At 34.7% G+C, this 22,766-nt stretch overlaps 1 protein-coding gene across 10 annotated transcripts in view; it reads right to left on the bottom strand.

Annotated features, from left to right (window-relative positions):
• The window catches only part of LOC143359084 (uncharacterized), a 90,348-nt gene that overhangs the window by 6,986 nt on the left and 60,596 nt on the right, over positions 1-22,766 (bottom strand). For all 10 annotated transcript variants that reach the window (XM_076796746.1, XM_076796747.1, XM_076796751.1 and 7 more), the window contains 2 exons: positions 11,214-11,307; positions 5,150-5,435 (listed from right to left, as the gene is read on the bottom strand). In XM_076796746.1, the coding sequence (XP_076652861.1) occupies positions 5,150-5,435; positions 11,214-11,307 (380 nt within the window). The remainder of the gene's footprint in view (positions 1-5,149; positions 5,436-11,213; positions 11,308-22,766) is intronic.

The raw sequence follows: 22,766 nt of genomic DNA, 5'->3' as shown, positions 1-22,766 counted from the left end.
CACATGATTGGCATCCCAACGCCATGGAAGTAGTGCCTTAAATTAATATGAAAGTGTTTTAAAATCTATTTTTTAAATAGACAAACATGTCGCCGTAAATGGGACACCGTACGAGGAAAAATTCTGAAGGAAACTGACGAGTACGAATGTGATCATGCCAAGCTTCGCGGGAAGTCAAACTATGTGTACGCTGAACGTCGAATTAACAGCTGTAATGAATGACGTTAACGGTTACGTCGGCCGAACAAACGAGTTCAAGTTATTGAGCCGTTTTCCGCGTATTAGCTGTGTCCGGTAAACGACTGACAATGAACACTTGCGAGGAAAGAAGTTAGTATACAGCAAACACACAGATCAGTAATCACAGGATACACGATGAAACACTGTTCAATAAATGTTTGCTGAATACGGGGGGGGGGGCTGCAAAATGTTTGTCAATCGACGCCCGTAATTTTTGAAAAATTCTAAAACAGACGTTTATAACTTTGAACACGTCTTCCGTTTTAACGGTGTATAGCTATACAGTTATAATTTGTGTAGTACCATTCTATGAACTCTTCCAAAGAAGATAGCACAATTTAAATTTAGGTAAAAAAAAACATGATTAAAGAATTATTCAAGTGGAAGTGGCAGCTGAAGTCTGACAATCTTTGCAGATAATTTATTTCGAAAATCAGAAATGGTGCGAGAAATCTAATCATTGTAGATGATAGACCGAATTTTCGACCTTCGGTAAGCGGTGGTAGAAGTTGCAAATCACGTTCCGTTTTCAAAATACACACGAAATAGTTTGGCAAGGCGCGTGACGCCGAAGGTGGTTCTCAACACAAACACGATTATGGCACGAGGAGCATAATAAAACTACTGCCGTCTGTTACTCGTAAGGGTGCTCTATCACGTGTTGCATCTATCCCCCCCCCCATCCCCAATTCTCAATTTATTAAATTAATTGCAAAATATCCAGAAAAATTCCATCAATATAATTTTTAGATAAATAATCGTTTAAAGAAATGCACACATTAGTAACGTAATATGAAACTGTGTCATACTGTTCAGGAGAATCCGTACAATTAGTAAAGTACTCATTCCAAATAGACGTAATCACTCCTGAGACTACGTCACGTATGAATCGATATATCTCCAAACATAAAAATCCAATCTTATCAGTCTTCCGGTAACATTCATTTTTAATGAAGCATCAGAAACGTCACACATATCTTACATCACAAACTCGTAACACTGTCACGGAAATTCGAATGCACTATAGCGCTAATCACGTATAGTAAACCCGGGCTTTCTATCGATCGCTGAACATTCAACTGACATTTGAACTAACTGTAAATGCTTCAGTCGGCAAAAAGTTCTCATTTTTATTTAATTATACCGAAACAATTTAATTTTATAAATGTCTCATTCGGGAAATTTAATCTTAAATAAAGTAATTAAATCTACAACTGTACATACTAAAAACGAAAGTCTTCGTTTAGACTAAGTTTAGTCTTCGTACTAACTCGATTTCTTTAATTAAATACACATTTTTATTGAATTTTAATATTTGAGAGCAAGAAATATTCTAGTCAATAGAGGAAACTTTTTTCTTGTACTGATTTCGGTAGAATGATCTATACAAATATTGTCTATACTAGCATCAGGATCCACGGTCTGGTGACACGACTATTTTCGAAGAGACGTGTCGTTGAAATTCGAAACCGGGAGATTTGAATAACATTCAAAACCGCCGATCGCGTGTGGGAAAGTAGCAAAAGATCTGTCGGTAAGTGGAGCATGAAACTGAAACGGCGTCATAACGGCAACAAAGCGGGGTGGAAACGTGGCAACGCGGCCGATTGTTTGGGATTTTTCTGGCGGCGAGCCTGGGACTGTGAGCCTCGACCTTACAACTCGTTTGCCAGTCCGTCTGCCCGTACGCCTCGTCCTTGGAGGATCGATAGCGCCATCGACTATTATTAACTACAATTTTAAAAGGTCTTATCGTCTTGTCGTCGCAGGGTATCCTGATTTCTGGTGCCCCGTCCGAACTGCGCACATACGCGCAAGCGCACCGCGTAACCTGTTGCACAAGATTTTACAATCGCGCACTCGATTAACGGAAATAAATTGTTCGATTCGCACCATAACTGGAGACATGTAAACGCTGCCAATTGATGGTTGGATCGATGATGTACCATCGAATGATAACCAGCATTTGAAGTCCTGGGGGACTGCCCCTGCCTGTGAGAACATCCTTGAATGTCTATTTTGATTGCGCAACAATAATCGGATTTTTCAGTCGACGTTCTTGCTGTATTTGTTCCATTAAAATGCGAATTAATGCTAACGTCCATGGCTGAAGTATATATTAAAAGATATCCCATTAGTTTACTGTTTCTATACATTATTACAACGGTTAACAAAATTATTTTTAAATCTTATGATCCTTTTCATTTATTCCCACTGAGTTTATCACATGAAAATAAGACTTAACGTCGACTTCTCTAGTTCAAACAATTTTGTAAGATATTTTTTATTATTTACATTGCAGGTCGTACTTGTGTATAAAATATTGTATACTAATCGACTAATAAATTTATTTTGATACTATAACTTTGTAAAGCATTGATTTAATGACTTTATTTTAATAATTGCAGTACTCGAGGAGGTTATGCTAGCAGAGAAGAGTAAGGTTATGGTCACCATACACGAACTAATATTGGACAGAATGCATTTTAATATGTCTATATTAATTTTATAAGTATCAGGAATAGAGGGGTATCGTTTGTATTACTAATGTATTGATTTTTATCGGTAAGGGCAGGCGTTGTAATAGATTAATGTGTTGTCATATCTCGGTAAATAAAGCAGCATGCGAAAATCGATTAGTTCCAAAATAGTACGTTAAACAAGCCACTGCCAACGTAATTGGAGAGGACACTACCTTCATTTCGATGGCAAAAATTTCAACCCCTTCATATTAAACTCACCAAAGATATAGTACCAAATATTTTTAAAACTATACATAATTAAACAAACTTTGAATACTATTTTCCCGGACTTTGCAAAATATTATGGAATATTTAGAATCTTTCAAATAGGAAACATTTTGAAAAAATAATACCCCAATTTTTTAACTTTGTTTGACGTAGTATGTAATATAAGTAGACTATAGATCATTATGCAAAATAAAATTATCTATAGTATTTAAAATACGAGATATATTGAAAAATAACGATATTTACTAATGCTCTTACATAAAAATTTAATTTTATCAGCCAATCAGATTATTTATTAAAACTTTTAGCTATCCATCCCTTATTGTTTATTGATTATTTTTAGCTGTTCCATTAATTTTTAATGTAGATTTGTATACATTGTAATATAGTTCTAAATAGAATTTTTCTTGTAATTATGTGTCAAGTTCTCTGTAATTTAATAGTTTGTTCTAACTGAAATTTAACGTTTAAATCTATATATCTACAACAGCCTATAAACATACTAACATGAACAAGTGTCAACAACTATTATATTATTTAAAATAAAAATTTTCATGTTACTGCCGTATTTGTATCCGAGAATGATTCAAAAAGCCCGCGCTTCTTCCTACTTGTCAATAAAAGCCTTCTCTCCCTCTCCGATCGCAGTTCAGTGTCCTAACGACCGTTGTATTATGATGTAAAGCCGGGATCGGTGTGTTTCATGCTCGAGCGGACTTTCTACCACCATGATAGATGAAAATTAGGCTGGCTGAGCGAAATATAAATGGCGGTTAGGATCCTCGAGTTATCCTGCCGAGTAGGGGATAAACCAGCGAAATCTGGTAATACTGGCTCTACTGGTCGACGCAGCTGGACGAAGGAGCAGAAAGGAGAGAGGACAAGGCTTCGAGATTATAAGAAAAGGAATAAAGAAGACGTCGTAACTGAATCTACTCTAATACGAGTCCAGAAAAGCATAACGCTGCGAAATATGTACCCCCTACATCGAAAAAATGCTTAATTGTTCAATGTATGTACTTTTGAATTTTCCGTCAATAAAGCTTTCAAGGAAGTTTGCGTTTCAAAACTGATTTACAGAAATTAAGAGCAACAAAGAAAGAAGAATATGAGTAGAATTGTTTTATAATTTAAAAAATCTATTAATAAAGAATAGCAGTTATTACCAATACTATATTATTTTAAATTTAAGAATGTGCGGTTTGTGTTAGCATAACATTAGGTATACAATTTAATATTTTGTTACAAGACAATTCAAAAATTAGAAAATATATAAAACGCAATTTGAATGTATAATAAAAATAGATATCTTGTGATTTGATGAAAAAATGAGTAAGAAAAGTAGTTAAAAAATTAGAATAACACCTACGCTAATTGATTCGGCGAATATGGTTGCGCACGAGTTTTTAAAAATTTTCTTGAAACTTGAACTCGGAGTCAAAATATAGTATCCCATACCGTCTGTTCAGCTTTTTACGAGGAATCGCTAGATACCAATATTTACTAAGATTTATCGCAGAGGGCCATGGGACTTCTAAGAAAACTGTAAACGACCGTTACAGATTTTCGAACTCCATTCTATCGAATAGAAATCGGTGTGTGACAAAGTAGTATTCCACGATTTTTGTTCACTTTGAAGTGAAGAATTGCCTCACATGGTTTTTCCCACAAGTTATCAGGAATAATCACTGAACTTCCAAGCAAGTTGTATACAACAATGTTATCACAGAAAACCAAACTACAAGTGATCGCTAAAAGCTTCTGACTTGATAATTCCAAAACCTGATCTATGTATGAAAAATTAATTCCTACATTTTCTATGCAAAGAAATTAAATATTATAATTAATTGTGCATAAGGAATCAGCTGACACGCGTTTTAGTTATACTTTATCACAGAAAACCGTGGTATTTTCAAGAAGTACGTAGACAACCGTTGGAGAGTTTTCAAGGTGGATTCGAAAGGGACCCTCGAAAATATAATATTCCGCATTTGTTATTATTTTGCATTTGACACGCAGTCTACCTGAAGAAACTTCGAAGCCTTCGACTAATCCACGAGTGATCGTTATAAGCGTCGTATACTGTTGCTTGCCGGGGAATTGCGGGTTTTTTTTTTTTTTAAACAAGGACGATGGGAAAAGCAAAAAGGTGTACCAACCTGGCCGTTGCACAACGCGTACTGCGCCGGTGAGTGAGGCGGTGGATAAGGCGGTGGAAACTGCCATACGAATTGTTCCGCGGTTCCGTTCGCCGCGTACACGTTGTCCTGTTCTCCTGGCGTGTTCCCCAGATCCGTGGATGTCGTCGTGGTCGACATCTGCGTGCAGCATCCCTCGACAGAATACGAGGACGCGACGATCGTCGAGATCGGCGTCGTCGCCGTCTGCACGACGGTCGGCTCCGGGTGCACAGCATTCGAATGATCCTCCCTTTTCCGCAGCTTGCTGCGGACAAGGCGAATCGCGATCATCGTCCCGTTGCTCCCGACCATCTTTCTTATGTATCTCAGGTACAGCTTCGAGAGTTTAACACGCAACGAGCTCAGCTTGACGGTCTCAAACTCTCTGGGAACAGAGAGTCGCCCTTCTATACTCCGAACAAAAACAAAACACTGCAAACAGTCTTTGTTCTCTCTCCCTCTATTTCTCTCTCTCTCGCTCTGCCCGTCTCTCTCCCTCTCACTTGCTCATTTCATCGCTGAGGAACTACCGATGAAATTTTCTGTCGTTTCTCGCAAGTTGCCACCACTGACTAGCTTGTGAATCCTTGGTGTGGGAGACACTGAGTTGTCAACAGAGCATAATTTCGATCGCTCTGCTGTTAGCAACACACTACCCGGCTTCTCTCACTACCGAAGGCGGCGCGAGCAGAACTCACTGGCGACTACCTTGCGATGCTCATCGCACAGCCGACTCAGGTCTGAGCCGGAGGATGCCACGCGCCGTGGTTTTATGTCAGTCCGGTGACGTCACGGCTTCGAGAGACCCGATTGGACGGGGTTCAGAGAGCCGACCAATCGCCGGCCGCTCTCGATGGAATTCGAACGGGACACGGACAGGCCTTGTTGTTGTCGTCGTCACACACCGGCGAGACGTAGGGAGGCGAGAAACTTTTCGAAATTAGGAACAATGCGTTTAAATAACCTATAAGGTAGTAACGATCAGGTGATTTGGCCGTTTTCGGGGAAATGTTGAAAGATTGCTTAGAAGAGAGACGTCTGAAGAGTTCTTGCGGGGGTGGCTGAAACCTTTAACCTTTTGTAAAGCAATGGGAATGAGACTTTAGTGGTACGCTATTGGGGGTTTTGTAGCGTTTGATTTTGAATCGCATTTTTTTTATGGGGTTGTTGCGGTATTCAGATAAGAAGGATTTTAATGACATTTGTTCGTTGGATGCGTTTTTAAAAATTTGTTTGTATCTTTGTAATTTCTGTTTTTGTTTTTAACTCTGACGAGACAATTTTTATACTTTTACACATGCGAACAATTTTTCAGTCGAATGCGAAGAGTTAATAACGTCTTTGAAAATTCATAAAGTCGTCGACTTTTTTTAGCTATTAATATAAATAGGAACTATAACAATGTAAAAAATGTTTAAAACCTCTTTATGGAGGTTGTTTTAATATCTATTTTAAAACATTATAATATTTGTTCACTATTTATATTATGTATTTTTCTTAAGTTTATTATTAATTCTATTTTTTATTAAAAAATGTTGTGTTCATAAATATAAACTAATAATTTAATTATTGTGAAATATATTTATATCATTATCAGTATTAGAATTATTGATACTGACTAATGTCAATAAGAAAAAAAGAAGTCTAAAGTCTAAAAGCCTAATTAAGTCTTTAAGTAGAGTTTTGATTAAAAGAAATAGAAGAATTAGCAAAATAAAAACAAATGTTGATTATTGTTGCAAAAGACATAGCAATCAGTCATAGTGATTGATACTGTCGGTGTTAATTCCTCGCGTCACTTCGCATTAAGAATTAATCTAAATCCGATTTTCTTCGTAAGGATGTATGACGTTTTATCAGATATTAGTACTCTAAATTTAATTTAAGCTCATTATTGTTTCCACACATAAATGTCTGTTTTTAAACAATAATCTTCACTGTAATTTTATTCGAAGTAAAATAAAAAATTCAACTTTATAGTAGATTCAATATCATTTAAAATTTTACAATTAAATGAAATTCTCTTTTACACAATACTTGGTAAGTATTACTTACTAAGTTGTAAGTATTACAATACTTAGTAAGTGTTTAATCATAATAACTAAAATAGTAATTTAATGAGAACTCTTATTGATAAGTTTCCTTGAATTTTCAACATGCATTGAAGTGTACCCTTCGAATGAAACGCATCACGTGGCGACCAAGTGATGAAAGAAATGATCGCAAAGAAACGTGTTTTCTTTGTGTTTAACACGAGATGAAGTGTCGCTAATTATACGGAGAAATTATGACTCAGTACTCGGGTATCGACAGTATCGTGTAAATTCAAAATAAAATAATCAGCAATCCAACATTGAAAATGCATTACGATACGAAGCAGTCGAGTACTTCAAAGTTCTTTTGGAAATCATGTAATTAACAATATTTCATAAATTCAGTAAAATTCATTTAGAAATCTCTTAGATCTTTTAGATACTTTCCCGCATATAAATAAATTAGGGTAAGGGATCAAATTACTATGGGGGTGCCAATTGATCATTTAGACTGTGCCTAAATTAATTATATTTATTTTTAAAGCATAATGAACATTAAAAAAGAGATATATAGCATATATATAAAAAAAAATAAGAATCATCTTTTTTAAGGAATATTAAAAAAGTGATATATAGCACATATATATATATTCATTATGCTTTAAAAATAAATATAATTTATATAGGCACAATAATTGGGTCCCTGACCGTACATACTATCAAAGTATGCACCACATAAACCATCTTTCTATTATTTAAAGCATCATCTGAGACCATCAACAGTTTCAAAGGTGTTCCGATCAATGCAACGAAGTGGGACATTAGGTGAATTTTCTAATCTGCTGTTCTTCGAAGCACAGATCCATAAAATTGATATTGCAAGATTAGTGTGTGGAAACACCGATTAAACATGCCGAAGATGAACAATCGTTTCAAGAGCTTCTCTTCCGCTTAGTTGTTTTGATGAAGCAACATTATAAATAGATACCGATATCGGTAGCAATATCGTGACTAACACTTCCGTTTCACTGTGAAGTGTAACGCTCTTCCTCTTTCTACGTCTCTTGCTACCGCCGACCAATACATTATTAAGAAATTATCGATGTCTTTCTAGTTTTCAGGTATCCCGATAAAACATGACTCATCGTACCACTCAATATCTGTCGCGTAACGACCAGACTGATAAACATTGCTGTCTTGCAAATGGGAAATCACCGCGACGTCTCGCTTGCGGATTTTCCAGCATTTCCAAGGTGCAACAACGCAACGGTCGAAGGAAATGGATTTTTCTTGCCGTCAGATGATTCCTCTTGCAAAAGTCCACGAAAAATACAGAACACAATTTTCTCGTTTGAAGCTTGGTTTCCAAGAAAAATTAGTTCAAAAATTAGGTGGACGCGAGAGCTATGTAGTTCAGTGGCTAACGGGGCTAAGCGTTGTTGAAGTCGAGTTGCTTGGAAACCGGGAGATCCAATTACTATAGGGGTGCCACTTACTGTGCCTATATCAATTATACTTATTTTCGAAGCATAATGAATACTAAAAAAGAGGTGTTGCATTCTTTTTTCATTAAAATCAGTTAATATACATTTTATATATTTCTTTTCTAATATTCACTACGCTTTATTTGGCATCCCCACAATAATTGGTTTTTCTTACTCTAAGCCAGGAAATTCCAACATGTGAGAGGGTGAATTTTTCCCCTCAATTCGTGCTCCCTCCCCTCATCTGGCGACACTGGCTATACATAGTAGTGGGAAGTGTAATGGCGGTGACTAATGGTAGGGATCTCGCGGTCTTGGAGGGTAACTCCCTGCCCTAAGCCTTGTACTATAAAAAATCGTATTCCACATTTTCTCTTCGTTTTCGAACGAGAAATCGAAAACGTTCAACTATAAATTTTTGCCGGGCTTCACGGAAACGTAAAAAAGCCATAAACTACGGACAGATAGACATCAGAAAAATTGTTGAAAATTCCTGGTGGTTCTAATTCGATAAAGAGTGGAAACATTGATTTCACTGTTTATTTGCCTCTTACGCTCTGTATGCAGAGATACAAGTCATCGAGTAAAGAGATGCGAGTGCATTAATCTCCGCTTGTTCAACGGTGAGTCGTTGCTTCAGGGAAGAACACCAGATAAAGGAATACCGGAAAAAAAGATTCGAGAATCCCAGTGTTAATAGGATTAAGAAGCCTTCGCGGCGGAAGCGTATCTATCGCAATAAAACATTCGCGGATTCGATCGCGATGCAGAATTCGTTAGCACGAAATAAAACGTGCGGGGAAACCTTTTCGCGGGATCTTGATTATGCGCGGTTCCAGCAAACAGGAAAACCTAGAGACGGGTAAAACCGCGATAACATCATTTATTGGGATTTATCGTGAAATTCTTTTATAGATTACAGGATTTCCGTGTTCCGATCACGTGAAGTCGCGCGTGATCTTTGTTAAAAACGTTCGAACTCTTATTAAACAAATAGACCGTTATTTGTTATTGCCAGAAGCATTGGTATCGCGCATAGTTACAATGCGAACAATTTTGGAAATGGAAGACGATGTCCGGCTCGCTCATAAAATTATTTAAACATATTTAAACATTCACAAGTGTACAAAAAAAAAAATATTATTACAGTCAACAGAGTCTGTAGAAGTATTCCATGTAAGAATCATCTACCTAGCTTTTATAGTTACAGTACAAAAAAAACTCGAATTTCAACATATGACCTTTCGTTAAGAATTGAATATCTTAAAAACGAAAATGGTAGGAAAAAAAATCTGTCGAAAATTTCGACGGATCAAACAGTATACGAATCCACTATCTATTTGAAAATTGATGTCCTTTGTACGAATATTGAAATCGAAAGGAAAGAATTTTTTTTAAATTTGTTAGGCAGTAGGGTCATTGTAGTCAGTATAATACTCCCACATGTGGAAGAGGATTCATGTGAAAGTAGATGAGAGGAGTGAGTGAGAGAGAGAGAGAGAGAGATGATTCCACTGTCGACCCTAATTGGATTGAACTTTAGTAGGCGAGCACACGCGATTTGTTGATGCACGTCCAATTAAAATGTGATTAATGCTTGGAGCCACGATTAAATTCTATCCAATTGTGCGCTTTCTATATCCTCTTCGACTCGTTCCTCCTTCATCGGCATTATCTACGAAATCTAATTAATCCGACCGATCCAGCCGATCACGATCCTAGGTTTCCCTAGATCAGGGCGCCCGCCATGAAAGCTCTCGAAGCTGTATCTCTTGCCAAAAACAACAGATTTGTTGGAGCAGGTCGTGACAGCTCCGACATGCTTGATAAATATTGTAAAATATTTTGCACCTGAGATACTAACGCCGAGTTCAACGTATCATCCGTGTTCAATTTTGTTTTCGAACGTAAACACGGTCAATTTTGTTTTCGAACGTGTGGTAAAACCTCGACTATAGGGTAAGCGACCCAATTACTGTGGGGGTACCAATTACTGTGCCTATATTAATTATACTTATTTTTAAAGCATAATGAATATTAAAAAAGAAATATATAAAATATAATATTAACTGATTTCAATGAAAAAAATGTAATATCTCCTTCTTAATATTCATTAAGCTTTAAAAATAAATATAATTAATACAGGCACAGGAATAGGGTCCCTTACCCTACAAAGTGTATTGGTTAATGAACAGCAGATTTTTATGCAAATGCTCATTTTTATATTTAATTTTATGAAAACTGTTAGCTTAACTCGTAAATAATTTAGAACATCAATTTTATTAACCAACGAAATAAACTGAAATGAATAAAATACCACTGTATATCAGTGTAATGTAGCAATAAAATAAAATAGATAAAATACAATAGTATATTAATTTTATCTGTTAATAAAATCAAATAAAATAAATTGAATAAAATGGTATATCAACTTTATTGTATCGATAAGATACAATAAAATAAGACTTATAGCGTAAATGCATAAAAATTCGCAGTTTATGACAACTATCATAATTGTTGTAATACCTGATAGTTACAGCTAGTAGGACGATAACAACGCCTACTAACACCATAGCAATCAGCACGCCGCATATCATGTAGACGCTGTCCACGGGAGGATCTGCAACAAACAGGAATTTATTTATTTTAAAAAATTTATTGTATCTTTCAATTTACTTGTATATTTATTTTTAAATATCTGTATTTGTATATTCTTTATGTATTTTTAGTCACATATCTGTATTTGTATATTCTTTATGCATTTTTAGCCACATATCTGTTTTTGTATATTCTTTATGTATTTTTATTACTAATCATTATTACTAATCATTAATCATTATTACTAATTATGATTATTGTTCGTAGCGACATTATATGTATATTTGTCTTATTCATTTATTCTTGTTTAAGTGATAGCGATCAACATTAACACTTAATTTTATGAATGAAACAATTGCATTTACATTTTTTGGCTTCAATATTGCGTTTCAAACCCTAATTCGTTATAGTGTTATCTGTTTTGCAAAAATTTGGCAGACGTAATTACACGATAAAGCGATAAAGAGTTCGCTTTAAGGTTAAGGGTTACTTTGTCGTGATTATGTTTAATCTTCGGATTATTAATTACGTGTATAAATATCTCCACCACAATATTCTTCTTTCATAACCGTCTCACGGCTTCGCGATACCGCGCTTCGCAGGGAGTTAGAAAAAAGTGACCTTCAATCATTAATCTGGATTATTTTAAGCAACCGAGAACCGATAATAATTGTTTTTTTCTCTCGACATTTTTTCTACCTTCCAGTAACGTCGATAATTGAACATTCGAAGATTATTCATAGACCTAATAACAATATTTAGAACCGATGAGAAAGATTGATTGGAAAAAAATCAATGTGCTGTTGAAAATCTATTTTATCGTTCAGTACAACTATAACAAACCTGATAAATATTCTACAGGAATTTTTCAAAAATTCATTTCATTTTCTAAAAAAGCTGTTTCTAACATTTTACCGAAGACAATCAGACTAATTGCGAAGAATGATCAGAATTGCTGATAATATTCGAGATTCATGAATCGTCTAAATATCACTACAAAAATTAAACTTTCTTTTAAATATTTAAATGTGTACTGTTCAAATCAAAATTTAAAACTTCTTAAAATTGCCAATATTTGTTTGAGATTACACATTTTCCATATTTTTCATAGAATTTTTATTTTATTTTATATTTCTCTATAAATGATATTTTTCAAAGCTGAAGCAAAGGTAAAGAAACGTCAAACGAAGATTTCGTGTAATAAATTGTGTACATGTGTATGTACATCTGTATGCATCTGGTGCATTCATCGTGCCAAGTTTTCGATCGAGGATAACACCTACATGCATGATTACAACACACTGTGACGTCACGTTACAATTTATGAGAATATTTTACGAAAATTTGGTCTAACTAAATTACTTTAAATGTTCACGTTCACATTCTCGCTCGCGGATATCGGCTTTTAAAATTAACCCAACCTGTGACGCCGTAAACGATAGAACAACGTCAGCCATATGTGATGCCATAAACTTTACCATATGACGTTGCAATGACGACACCACAATGCGGTTTTTTTATTTTTAGATATCGATCGCGGGTCAAGCGGATTCTTTCTAGACCATCAATGAAAAGAAAAGTTCAACACGCAACGTCATTTTTTATTCGCTATTTCGAATTGACAGAAACAATTTCAGATAGATTGATATAATAAAATATTACTGTAAATAAAAATAAAAGAAGAAAAAAACATTTTTATGTAGTCGAACGATTTCAGAACGATATTAGAACGATTCCAAACTTTCGAGCATTATAAGTAATTATAAAATTAAAATAGTGATTAATGGGAGGGCCACTATTCAAAACATTTCGAGCTTATTTCCCAGCCTGCTCTCAAAAAGAGGAAAATATTTCTGTGCCAAAATCGAATAGATTAATAGTAAAAGAAATTGCTCAGATGTGTATTTAGATCGCCGAGTTCTTGTACACCGACATATAAGAAAGTGAAGAGCTTCGGTAAATACTTTTTCAAGAGATTTCACTAGAGGAAAGGTCGGAGCAAAAATTGGGCTCCGATGTAATCATTTCGGACATCTTTCTCGAGCTGTGCTTTCCTAAGGATCCCCTTTTACATCGTAACGTGTCTCAGACGACCGTGTCCTACATCGAGACGAAGCAAAGTGAATGGCGCGATGCTATCTTACTCTCTATTCTCTCCCTCCTTTGCCTTCTTTTACAAATCATGACAACTCTTCTTCTTCTTCTTCTCCGCTCTCTATCTGTTCTATTGTACTTCCTGGAAAACGATGTGTCCTCAGTCCTCATATTTTTTATTCAATTTTATTAGCTTGCGCAATCTATTCGTTCACTCCCGTAGCGATTGGGCACCATTAATTTCATGTAAAAATTATATGAACAATAATAATGCAATAAAAATAATATAATATTGTAATATAATAATAATATAATAATATAATATAATAATATTATATTGTGTTTTTTTTTGTTGTCCCAGAAATGTTGTACTTCCTTTAAAGGGCTAATTCCTGAGATCATTCGAAGTAACTTTTTCCTTTGCGAAAATGTTCTCCGCGGCTTCATTGAGGATTTATTAACGAAAAACGCGGACCAATCAGAGCGCGGCTATAGCAGAGGGATCCCGGCTTGACGACAGCTTCCACTGAGCGTGACGTTGCCATTGGCCGAGTCAGAATCTGCCTGCTGTATCCGCGCTCTGATTGGTCTGTGTTTTTTGTTAATAACTCCTTAACAAAGCCGCGGAGAACATTTTCGCAAAGGAAAAAGTTACTTCAAATAGTGTCAGAAATCGCCCCTTTCATGAAACTACAACATTTTTGGGACACCCTGTACAAGTACATAGTTTGAATTCTCATAATATAAATAATATTATATCACATTTTGTATTGTTTGTTATTTAGTTGTGATATTATTACACAATTTTATTGTTACGTTGTTGTACTATTACCTTGTTGCATTGTTGCACTCTTCAATTGTTTTACGTTGTTAAATTGTGACACTGTTGTATTATTATTAGACTGTGAATCTGTATGCAAAATAAAAACTATCTAAATTAATTGTAATAAACAGAGAACGAATCAGTCTTTTTCTCCTTTTGAGAGTTTCAATAAATTGCAAAGAATATAAGAACATTCTTAATTTTTTCGAACGTCTTCACTGGTTAATTATTATTATATTATTGTTGTTATATTGTTACAACACACGGAAGAAATTCTCCCGGAGAGAGGTTGGGTCCGGCTCAGAAAAATCAATGTATTTTGAGTTCGTTTGAGTTTTATTTTAACACAATGCGAGTCTGAATTGAAATTTGAGATGCAAGGTTGAAGTTGTATTTGTTGGACATGCGGTCGGAATTGTTCTCGTGTTCTTCGTGCTTCCTCGAATAAGTTAAACTAAGGAAAAATGTGGATTTCGGTGATCGAGAAGGGGAAACACAGTGAAACATGTCGAGAATCCGAAAGTTACAAATTTGGACTTCGGACTGTGAAATTATTTGAATAAACAAGATTGCAAAGTTGCGTACAACCAAACGCTGTGATAATACTAACAGAAATTCGTTAGAAATAATTATTATTCTAAGATATGGTAGACGACAAATACTTTTTCTAGTTGTGTGCAGTCACAAAAAACCATTAGCAAGAATAATTATTGTTTTTAAACACGAAAGGCGGCAGACACGGTTTCTAGTTGGTTGCTTAATACTTGTATAATAACAATAACAACAACACTTATAGATATAATGGTAATAACAATAACTATAGTAATAATAACAAACATAATAATTGTAAGAAGGAGCAAAGCGGTTGGGGAGTACATTTAATATGGAAATCGGAAGAGTTTAATTTAGAATTCTCTTGGCCCTGAAAATTAATCAGATGTAACTCTGGTTCAAATCCAAATTTTCCATTCTTTATTTATCTTTTGTTCATAAAATACAGTAAATGCACAAAATCTAATAAAAATTATTTTCGACAGTAGAAAATAAGTGTTTAATAAATGTTCAATGTTTCTTTAATTGCTTGTAATTAGCAAACAAACTCACGAAGGAGAGGCTACGAATTAAATTAAATTCTTTTTTCTTTTTCGTTGAAGATAGTCTGACCAACTAAGGATTGCGTGGTACGTAAATAATCAGCGATCAGAAAGTATGCTATTTTTGACCTTATTACTCGTCATATTGTATGTAAGCGTGTCTCAAACGAACGAAATTAAAGTGCTCTCGCTAATCTGCCTCATATCGGGTATGTAAATGAACGAGGCGTTACTTTTTAGCCTACTTTTAATAGATCTTTCATGCGGATACAGAAATCACTATTTTGATCGCGAGCCGCAGCCAAGGACAAACTTTTGGCTTTGATACAGTTTCAGAGAAACATAATATTTACATACCTATTGAAGCCTCGCGGAAATCCAAGTAATTAGACGCAGATTATCATTACTATAGTCCGGCTAATATTGATCATGAATCTTGCTTTTATTTTTCACTACATTTTAATATTCAATTTTCAATTTTAGAATGTCAGTCATTTATATGTAGGACGTTATCGACTGCTAGATATTATTGTAATTAGCGTACATTGATAATCAAATTAGATTTTACATTTTGTATTTAAATTTTTCATTTTGTATTCAGTTTTTGACTTTATACTTAATTTGAAATTTTTAGTAGCCGAACAGAAATGTACCTGCAGATTAAATGCAAGAAGGAAACGCTGTAGTTGTCATAATAGCTAGTAGATAGTGATAATAACAGTAACTATTATTTTTAATCTTGTTCTATTTTTACCTCATTTTATATTTAATTCTTCTTTTTTTTTATATTTCAATATTACTGTTGGGTCAGCACGCGATTAATTTTATTTATGAAATATAGCACTTCTGAAAATGTAACGTTAAATGAAATTAAGTAAACGAACACAAATTCATATCGACAATGAAATTTATTTAAAAATGTGTTCAATTCAAACTGAATTAAAAATTTAACTTTATTGTTAGTAGTTCATTATAAATTTAATTATTTCTCACTTTTCAAGATCAGCTTTTTCAATTACAACAAATATTGGAACGGATAAACTTTATTGTCAGATGTATATTATAAATTTTGCTATAAATTTAATCATCCCTGACTTCTCAAGATCAGCTGTCTCAACTGAAATGAAGTGACGTGCATTGCCGAGGGGAACGGATAAAATAAATAAAAGCGAACAATAAGTGTTTGAGAAACACACACCATCTGGTATTTCCAATTTGCAATTTGATGAATACGTTTACGTCTACCGCACGAGAATATTCTGCGGTGCTTCTATACATATAGTATAGTGTCTGAACATGTACCTACAGCTCATAAGGTCACGCTATTATAGGAAAGTGCCTATAATGTGACCAAACGTCTCTTCCTCCTGCGTTTCTCTTTCGAACAACGGTGTTTTCGAAGTCCATGCTATTATTTGCGACAAATTTCTTTCTTTTTTAATTAAACTTTTCATGAAAATCTTACCGACTCAAATTTTCGATGTCGATGACTGGACTCATGACTGGACTCATTGCGAAGGTCAAGATGTCTACTTTCGGTATCTCGAACTTGTTTGTTTATGAGAAGTGAAATTTGATAAATCTTTTTATAAAAAAATAAAAACATTTTTAAAAAATTAAAAAAATCACGACATTCTCAGAAAAGTCTTATCCACCCACGCTCGTTCGAAAGCACAGGCTTTTACTTTTACTGACCTTTCACATACTTTTTCAATTTTCTCTGAGCATGACCTTTCCTTGAAAATTTTCCAAACTCAAATGTCTTGACCACGAACGTTTAACCACTTTAACCTTTTGCAACTTCGTTACATAAATCGGGTGTCGATTGTACCTACGCTCATTTCAAAATGCGAACCCCCTATTTTTAATGGCCCTTATGGCATTTTTCGGTAGAATGCTTTTGCACTAGGAGTGAGGGGAAAACTAGAAAATATTTTTTCCTTGAACATTTCGCCAATTGGTATGTCCTTATGAAGTTTGAATTAGTGTGATCCAATTACTGTGGGGATACCAATTACTGTGGCTATATTAATTATACTTATTTTTTAAGCATAATGAATACTAAAAAAAGAGACATATAACGTAAACATTAACTGGTTTTAATGAAAAAAATTTAATATCTCTTTTTTCTAATGTTTGGTATGCTTTAAAAATAAGTATAATTTATGTAGGTACAGTAATTGGGTTCCTTACGCTGGATATTTCTTCTTTTCATATTTTAAATCAAATTTGCCCAGCTCTGATAGTAACTCATGGAACAAGAAGTGGCAGTTGAATTCTTCTCGTGATTATTCAAGAGAGTGACCGTGGCAGCACACGCGAAGGTCAAGGTCGCCTAGCTTCTTCTCCTGAACGTCAATTTTACCATTACATTTATGTTTTAAATTACACCTCCAGAAATTCGTACGTAACACGATTAATTACATTAATGTGTTACATGAAACGTCGGGAAACGTCGCACGTGCACACTATCAATACAATTGTTCCGGCGGGCGCCTATTGTTTTCTGATATAGGGAGTGCACTTCAATTTCCCGTGCACCGTCGACCGGTGCACCAATTAGAAACCTTTTTCCATAATATTGCGGTTATCATTTCAATGACACTACGCCGTCTATTGACTAACACCCGCACGTGGCATTGGTAAATAGCACTCCGCAAAGATGGCTGCGCTTGAAACGGGACACGTGTGTAAGGACGACCGACAAAAAATGAACGATTAATTGACGCTACGTCACGGGCGCAATTAAATGCGCACGCAGTGTTTGGGAGCATCTTTTTGTCACTAGAAGTCTTTGAATCGTATTAATTGGCTTTGTCGGCCGCCATTTGTGACATGTGTTTATATAATGCGAATACATGTACATGTTAATGTTTCGATGTAGTGCGATAGAGACGTGTACAGTATTTTGGAAAAATTGATCTGCGCTGCGCATTAGTAGTATCGGTGAGACAACACTAATCCAACGATAAAACTTATTTGCTGTCCATTATTATTGTATGAAACTTTTATCGAAACGTTTGTAGGATTTTTCTTGTTAATACGAAACCGAAAATAACAGGGCGTCACGTAACTGCGCCACATGAATTTATTCGTAGCCTACTCGTTGCATGAAGAAATGTTTTAAACAAAAGTTGTTATAAATTACCAGATACATACAATGTAACAATTAGTTTTTTTCATATTTCATTTTGTTGCCGAATTACGAAGGCGACCTTGAGTTTTCGTTTAATAATGTTTAATATTTGAATCCGCGATTTGAAAGAGTGGGGTGAAAAAGTAATAATTACCGAGATATTCTTTGGTTGATCCTTGGTCGAATCATAATGACAAAACTTTTTTAGTTTTAATTATTTGTTTGCGAATCTGTTACTAATGTGTTTGCGACGTTTTTCCGATTAAAACGAGTCCAAACATGATGCAATTTGCGTGACTTTTACTCGTTCAATCCACAATCCGCTAGAGCCTCCATTTTACGCTCGCGTCTCGCCGACTATTCGGATAATCGAGGTTCTACTAAATCGTGGATTAAACGAATAAATACGACCCAACCGGTACCATGTTGGGTATCATTTTAACCGGCAAAATGTCGCGAACATGTTGCCGAAAGTTTCACAAAAAAATAATTAACGACAAACAAGTTATCATTGAATTTGTCCGGACATGCACTGAACATTCACTGAAGAATATCTCGGTAAGTATTACTTTTTCACAATATATACCTTAATACTTTTTTACTCAGCATTCAAAACTCTTTCGAATTATACATGTAAAGACCACACGTAACAATACAAAAACTCAAGGTCACCTTCATATCTCGATAAAATATCGAGACATCAAACATCTAATCATCACATTACATGTCTGATTAGATATAAAAGTACTTTCGTTTGAAAATTTTTGTTAAGCAACGTGTAAATTGCGAGTAAATTTGGGCGGTACAGTTAAGTGACTCACCCTGTGAAAAGTTAAAACAGTGTAAAAACCTACAATATTGTGATACAATAATTTTGGGGAAAAACGGCTCGTAAACGGATCGACTGAATCTAGAGAAATTATAGTGATCGAAATAGATAAGACTGAAAAGCAATAAATGTTCGATAGAAGCAGCTCCTCGTGCGTTCAAGCCAATAAATTGAACTGTCACGGAAGATATACTTATATCCGCACTACTTTAAACATCAGACTTTAGATTACATTTTCGGTTACGATACTACGATATTCCAAGGAAAATAAGCTAAAAGCGGCTCACTGGCCATTCCATTGAGCTCCATACGTAATACTACGTGGCTTATAGTCGCCCGAAGTGTTTTATACTTAACCTATCCGAAACAAATATGTATGACGAATCATCAATTAGTATTCAGTGTTTCTGGAACTCGACAATGTTCCTGTAATATGCGAACCGTTATACAAGATAAAAATTTCTACGTCAATTCCAAGAAACGGAGCCTACACAAAACATGATTTCTTTCCTTAATAATTTGAAGAAGTCGAGGATGATGCTTCAGTGCTTATTAATAATAATATCTATGTATCTTCGTATCTCAATTTTAGAAATTAAATAGAAATTGAAGAAAAACATTCTGCCCTCCGTGCAACAATAAACTGCCTCATACATTGCCAACAGTTTTATAAATGTTTCTCTTCCTTCAAATTTGAAATATTCTTCGGTGTATTTTCATACATATTTGACGTATCAAAAATGTCAAAAATTACGATCGAAAAGAATCGGCAAAAAATAGTTATAATGGCAGAAGTTCGAGTGTTGTACCGCGGAATTTCGAGAGTATAGTAATCGTTGCCAGAACGCTAGCAATAGCAGCTTCGTGCGTCACAGCTTTAATTTTCGCAAGTTTATTATGAACGCTGCCAGCTTCCAGAAACGTTTTAATTCAATTAGCGTGCACTGTTAACAGCAAAATGCTGCGACCATGAAAACGCATTGTTTCTCTTCAGCTGATAAACACCGTCTGTCATTTTGAAGACGCTAGCAATTTGTTCTCTCAAACTGGCAAGTTTGTAGAACAACAGTAGTGTTCGGTATAAATCAACACAACTTTCATTTTGTCTTTTTGTATGTATGTTACTGTCAAGTGAGATCAAAAATTCATCAATCATGGAATATCACCTAAAGCTTCTACTCTAACAATATACATTTTATTTTGAACAGTTTTTAACGTCAAGTATTGTTCGCCTTCAGTTTGTCCTTTTATAATGTATTTTCATAACAATGGAAGACGCTAAATTATTTTGTGTGTACGTGAAAAATCAATGGGTACATAACATCAATAAAAAGGATTAGGAATTTAAGAATTCGTTAATTATTAAAAACTATAGAAATACAATTATTTATTTAGAGATTGACGGACTGTCCGTCATTTCATAATTTCAAATAACAAAAAATTACACTTCGACATTTCGTTAAAGAGAAAATTAGACTTTATGCATTTATGAAAAAAACGAGTAAGCGCAATTTAAAGCAGTAAAAAGATTAGACCACTTTAAGTGTATTAATATATTATTTTCACCGCGTTAAAATTGTTAGTGAAAAATATAAATTTATATTCAGCTTATTTTGCATAAATATCCGGAGTCTACGCGCGAAATAGCCTATGGTATTAGAACATTTTCCCCGGAAGTCGATTCGTGAGTGTTTATTCTTCCTCCAACCTGAACGAATCGATATCCACGGTATAATAGGACGTGCGGAGTGTTTCTTCTGCAAGTTCAAAGGTTGCCGACTTCTATTCCGTGTATTGATCATCCTCGTTGAGGAAATAAATAGATATAAATGTTAGTGGAGCAGGCAAAGTGAAATTATCAAACATTCACTTGTTAACATCAATTTTTCACATCGATGGCAAGGATATTGTTAAAAATAAAACACTGTAGTGTGTAATATTTGCGAAATTAGGGGACATTTAAGTCATCATTCTGGTAATTTCTAATTTGTTCTTAAAGTGCAGACCTTTTCATAAGTTTTGCCTATTTTCATTCATAGAGTCCGTTTTCCATATTGATGTCAAAAATTATGTAAAAAATTAACACTATACTGTAGTACATGTGAAATTAGGGAACATTTAAGTCATCATTTTGGTAGTTTCTAATTTGTCTTTAAAGTGCAGAGCTTCTCATAATTTTTGTCTACTTTCGTTCATAAATCGATTGTAATCAAACTCAAACGAACTATACTACAGTACAGGTGAAATTATGGGGGAAGAAGTGTTTAAGTCATTACCTTGCTGGTTTCGAATTTTTGTATACAGACGACCCTTGAACTCTTCACTTTCATATTTTCACTTACAAATTGATATCTACGCGTATGCGATTTATCCCAAAAGCAATTTGCCAGATTAAGATGGTTGAGAAACACATGATTCAATTTACCATATGTCTTTCCCATACGATTAAACTTCGGATGTTTATGCAAAACGAAAGTTGTCATCATCAATGGCACGACGTAGGAGCCAAACAAAAATGGGCTTTTTTTAATGATTTAAAAAATTAAAAAATTACACATCGACATCCTGTAATTCTTCCAATCTTTTTGTTTCGAATTTCTGCTACTCGTTTCTCTGGTAAAAGCATAAAGCCCGCAGTCCGCATACGACGAACAATATTACCTGCAGCGTTGCTGAACGTATGCACGCAATTCGCAAACATCAATACTCCATAAAATAATAATAAGAATTGAGTGTAGCGAGGCTTGCACAATTTTAACAGTTGACCATTTCAACGTAAAATATCGATCATCCGCTGTAGTAAAATGAAGCTAATTTAATATTGATTGCAAAATACTTTACGCAGCCGTACGTCCAGTATAGTTAATTCCATTTGGTGTGAGGTTGCCTTTAGATCAGTGATCCCTATCAAACGACGGTTATTCTATTTCCGACTAGTTGCTAAATTGGGTGGTTCTGCGTCCTGAAATAGCGAGGGAAGCTACCACTTGAAGAAACCGATTAATCAGTTTCTAATTAGAGAAGTTTCTTGTTGTACAGTGGTAATTTTTTAACACGTGTCGTTTACATGATGTCGCCCGTGGATCAGAGTCAACGGTATTTGTCGGACTTCTGATGATTAATTGACTCCTCGCACCGAACTCGGATTCATCTACCAGTCGAATTGTTGTTGTTGGTTTATACGTTTCATTCTCGTGTTTATTTAATTAGTTGATATTACATCTGCCTTTCCATTAACTATTCTTTATGTAAAATAAAAATTGTTTGTATAAATTACGGACAGGAGTAAAATAAAAATTTCTTTCTTTTGTTAATAATTTACACATTATATACGTATTTTTCAGTTCTTTTAACGTTTCAAATGTTTTCAAGTACACTCACTCATTTTTGTTACAAATGCATATAAATTATTACCTTGTAATAGCTATTTTTACATTTCGATTCGAGTCTTTGATTTTTCAAATTATCAATTTATCAGTGCTTCAATCTATCACTTCTTAATCAT

The sequence above is a fragment of the Halictus rubicundus genome, chromosome 11 (genome assembly GCF_050948215.1).
Source record: "Halictus rubicundus isolate RS-2024b chromosome 11, iyHalRubi1_principal, whole genome shotgun sequence".
Lineage (NCBI taxonomy): Eukaryota > Metazoa > Arthropoda > Insecta > Hymenoptera > Halictidae > Halictus > Halictus rubicundus.
This window is presented reverse-complemented; position numbering and strand designations above follow the sequence as displayed.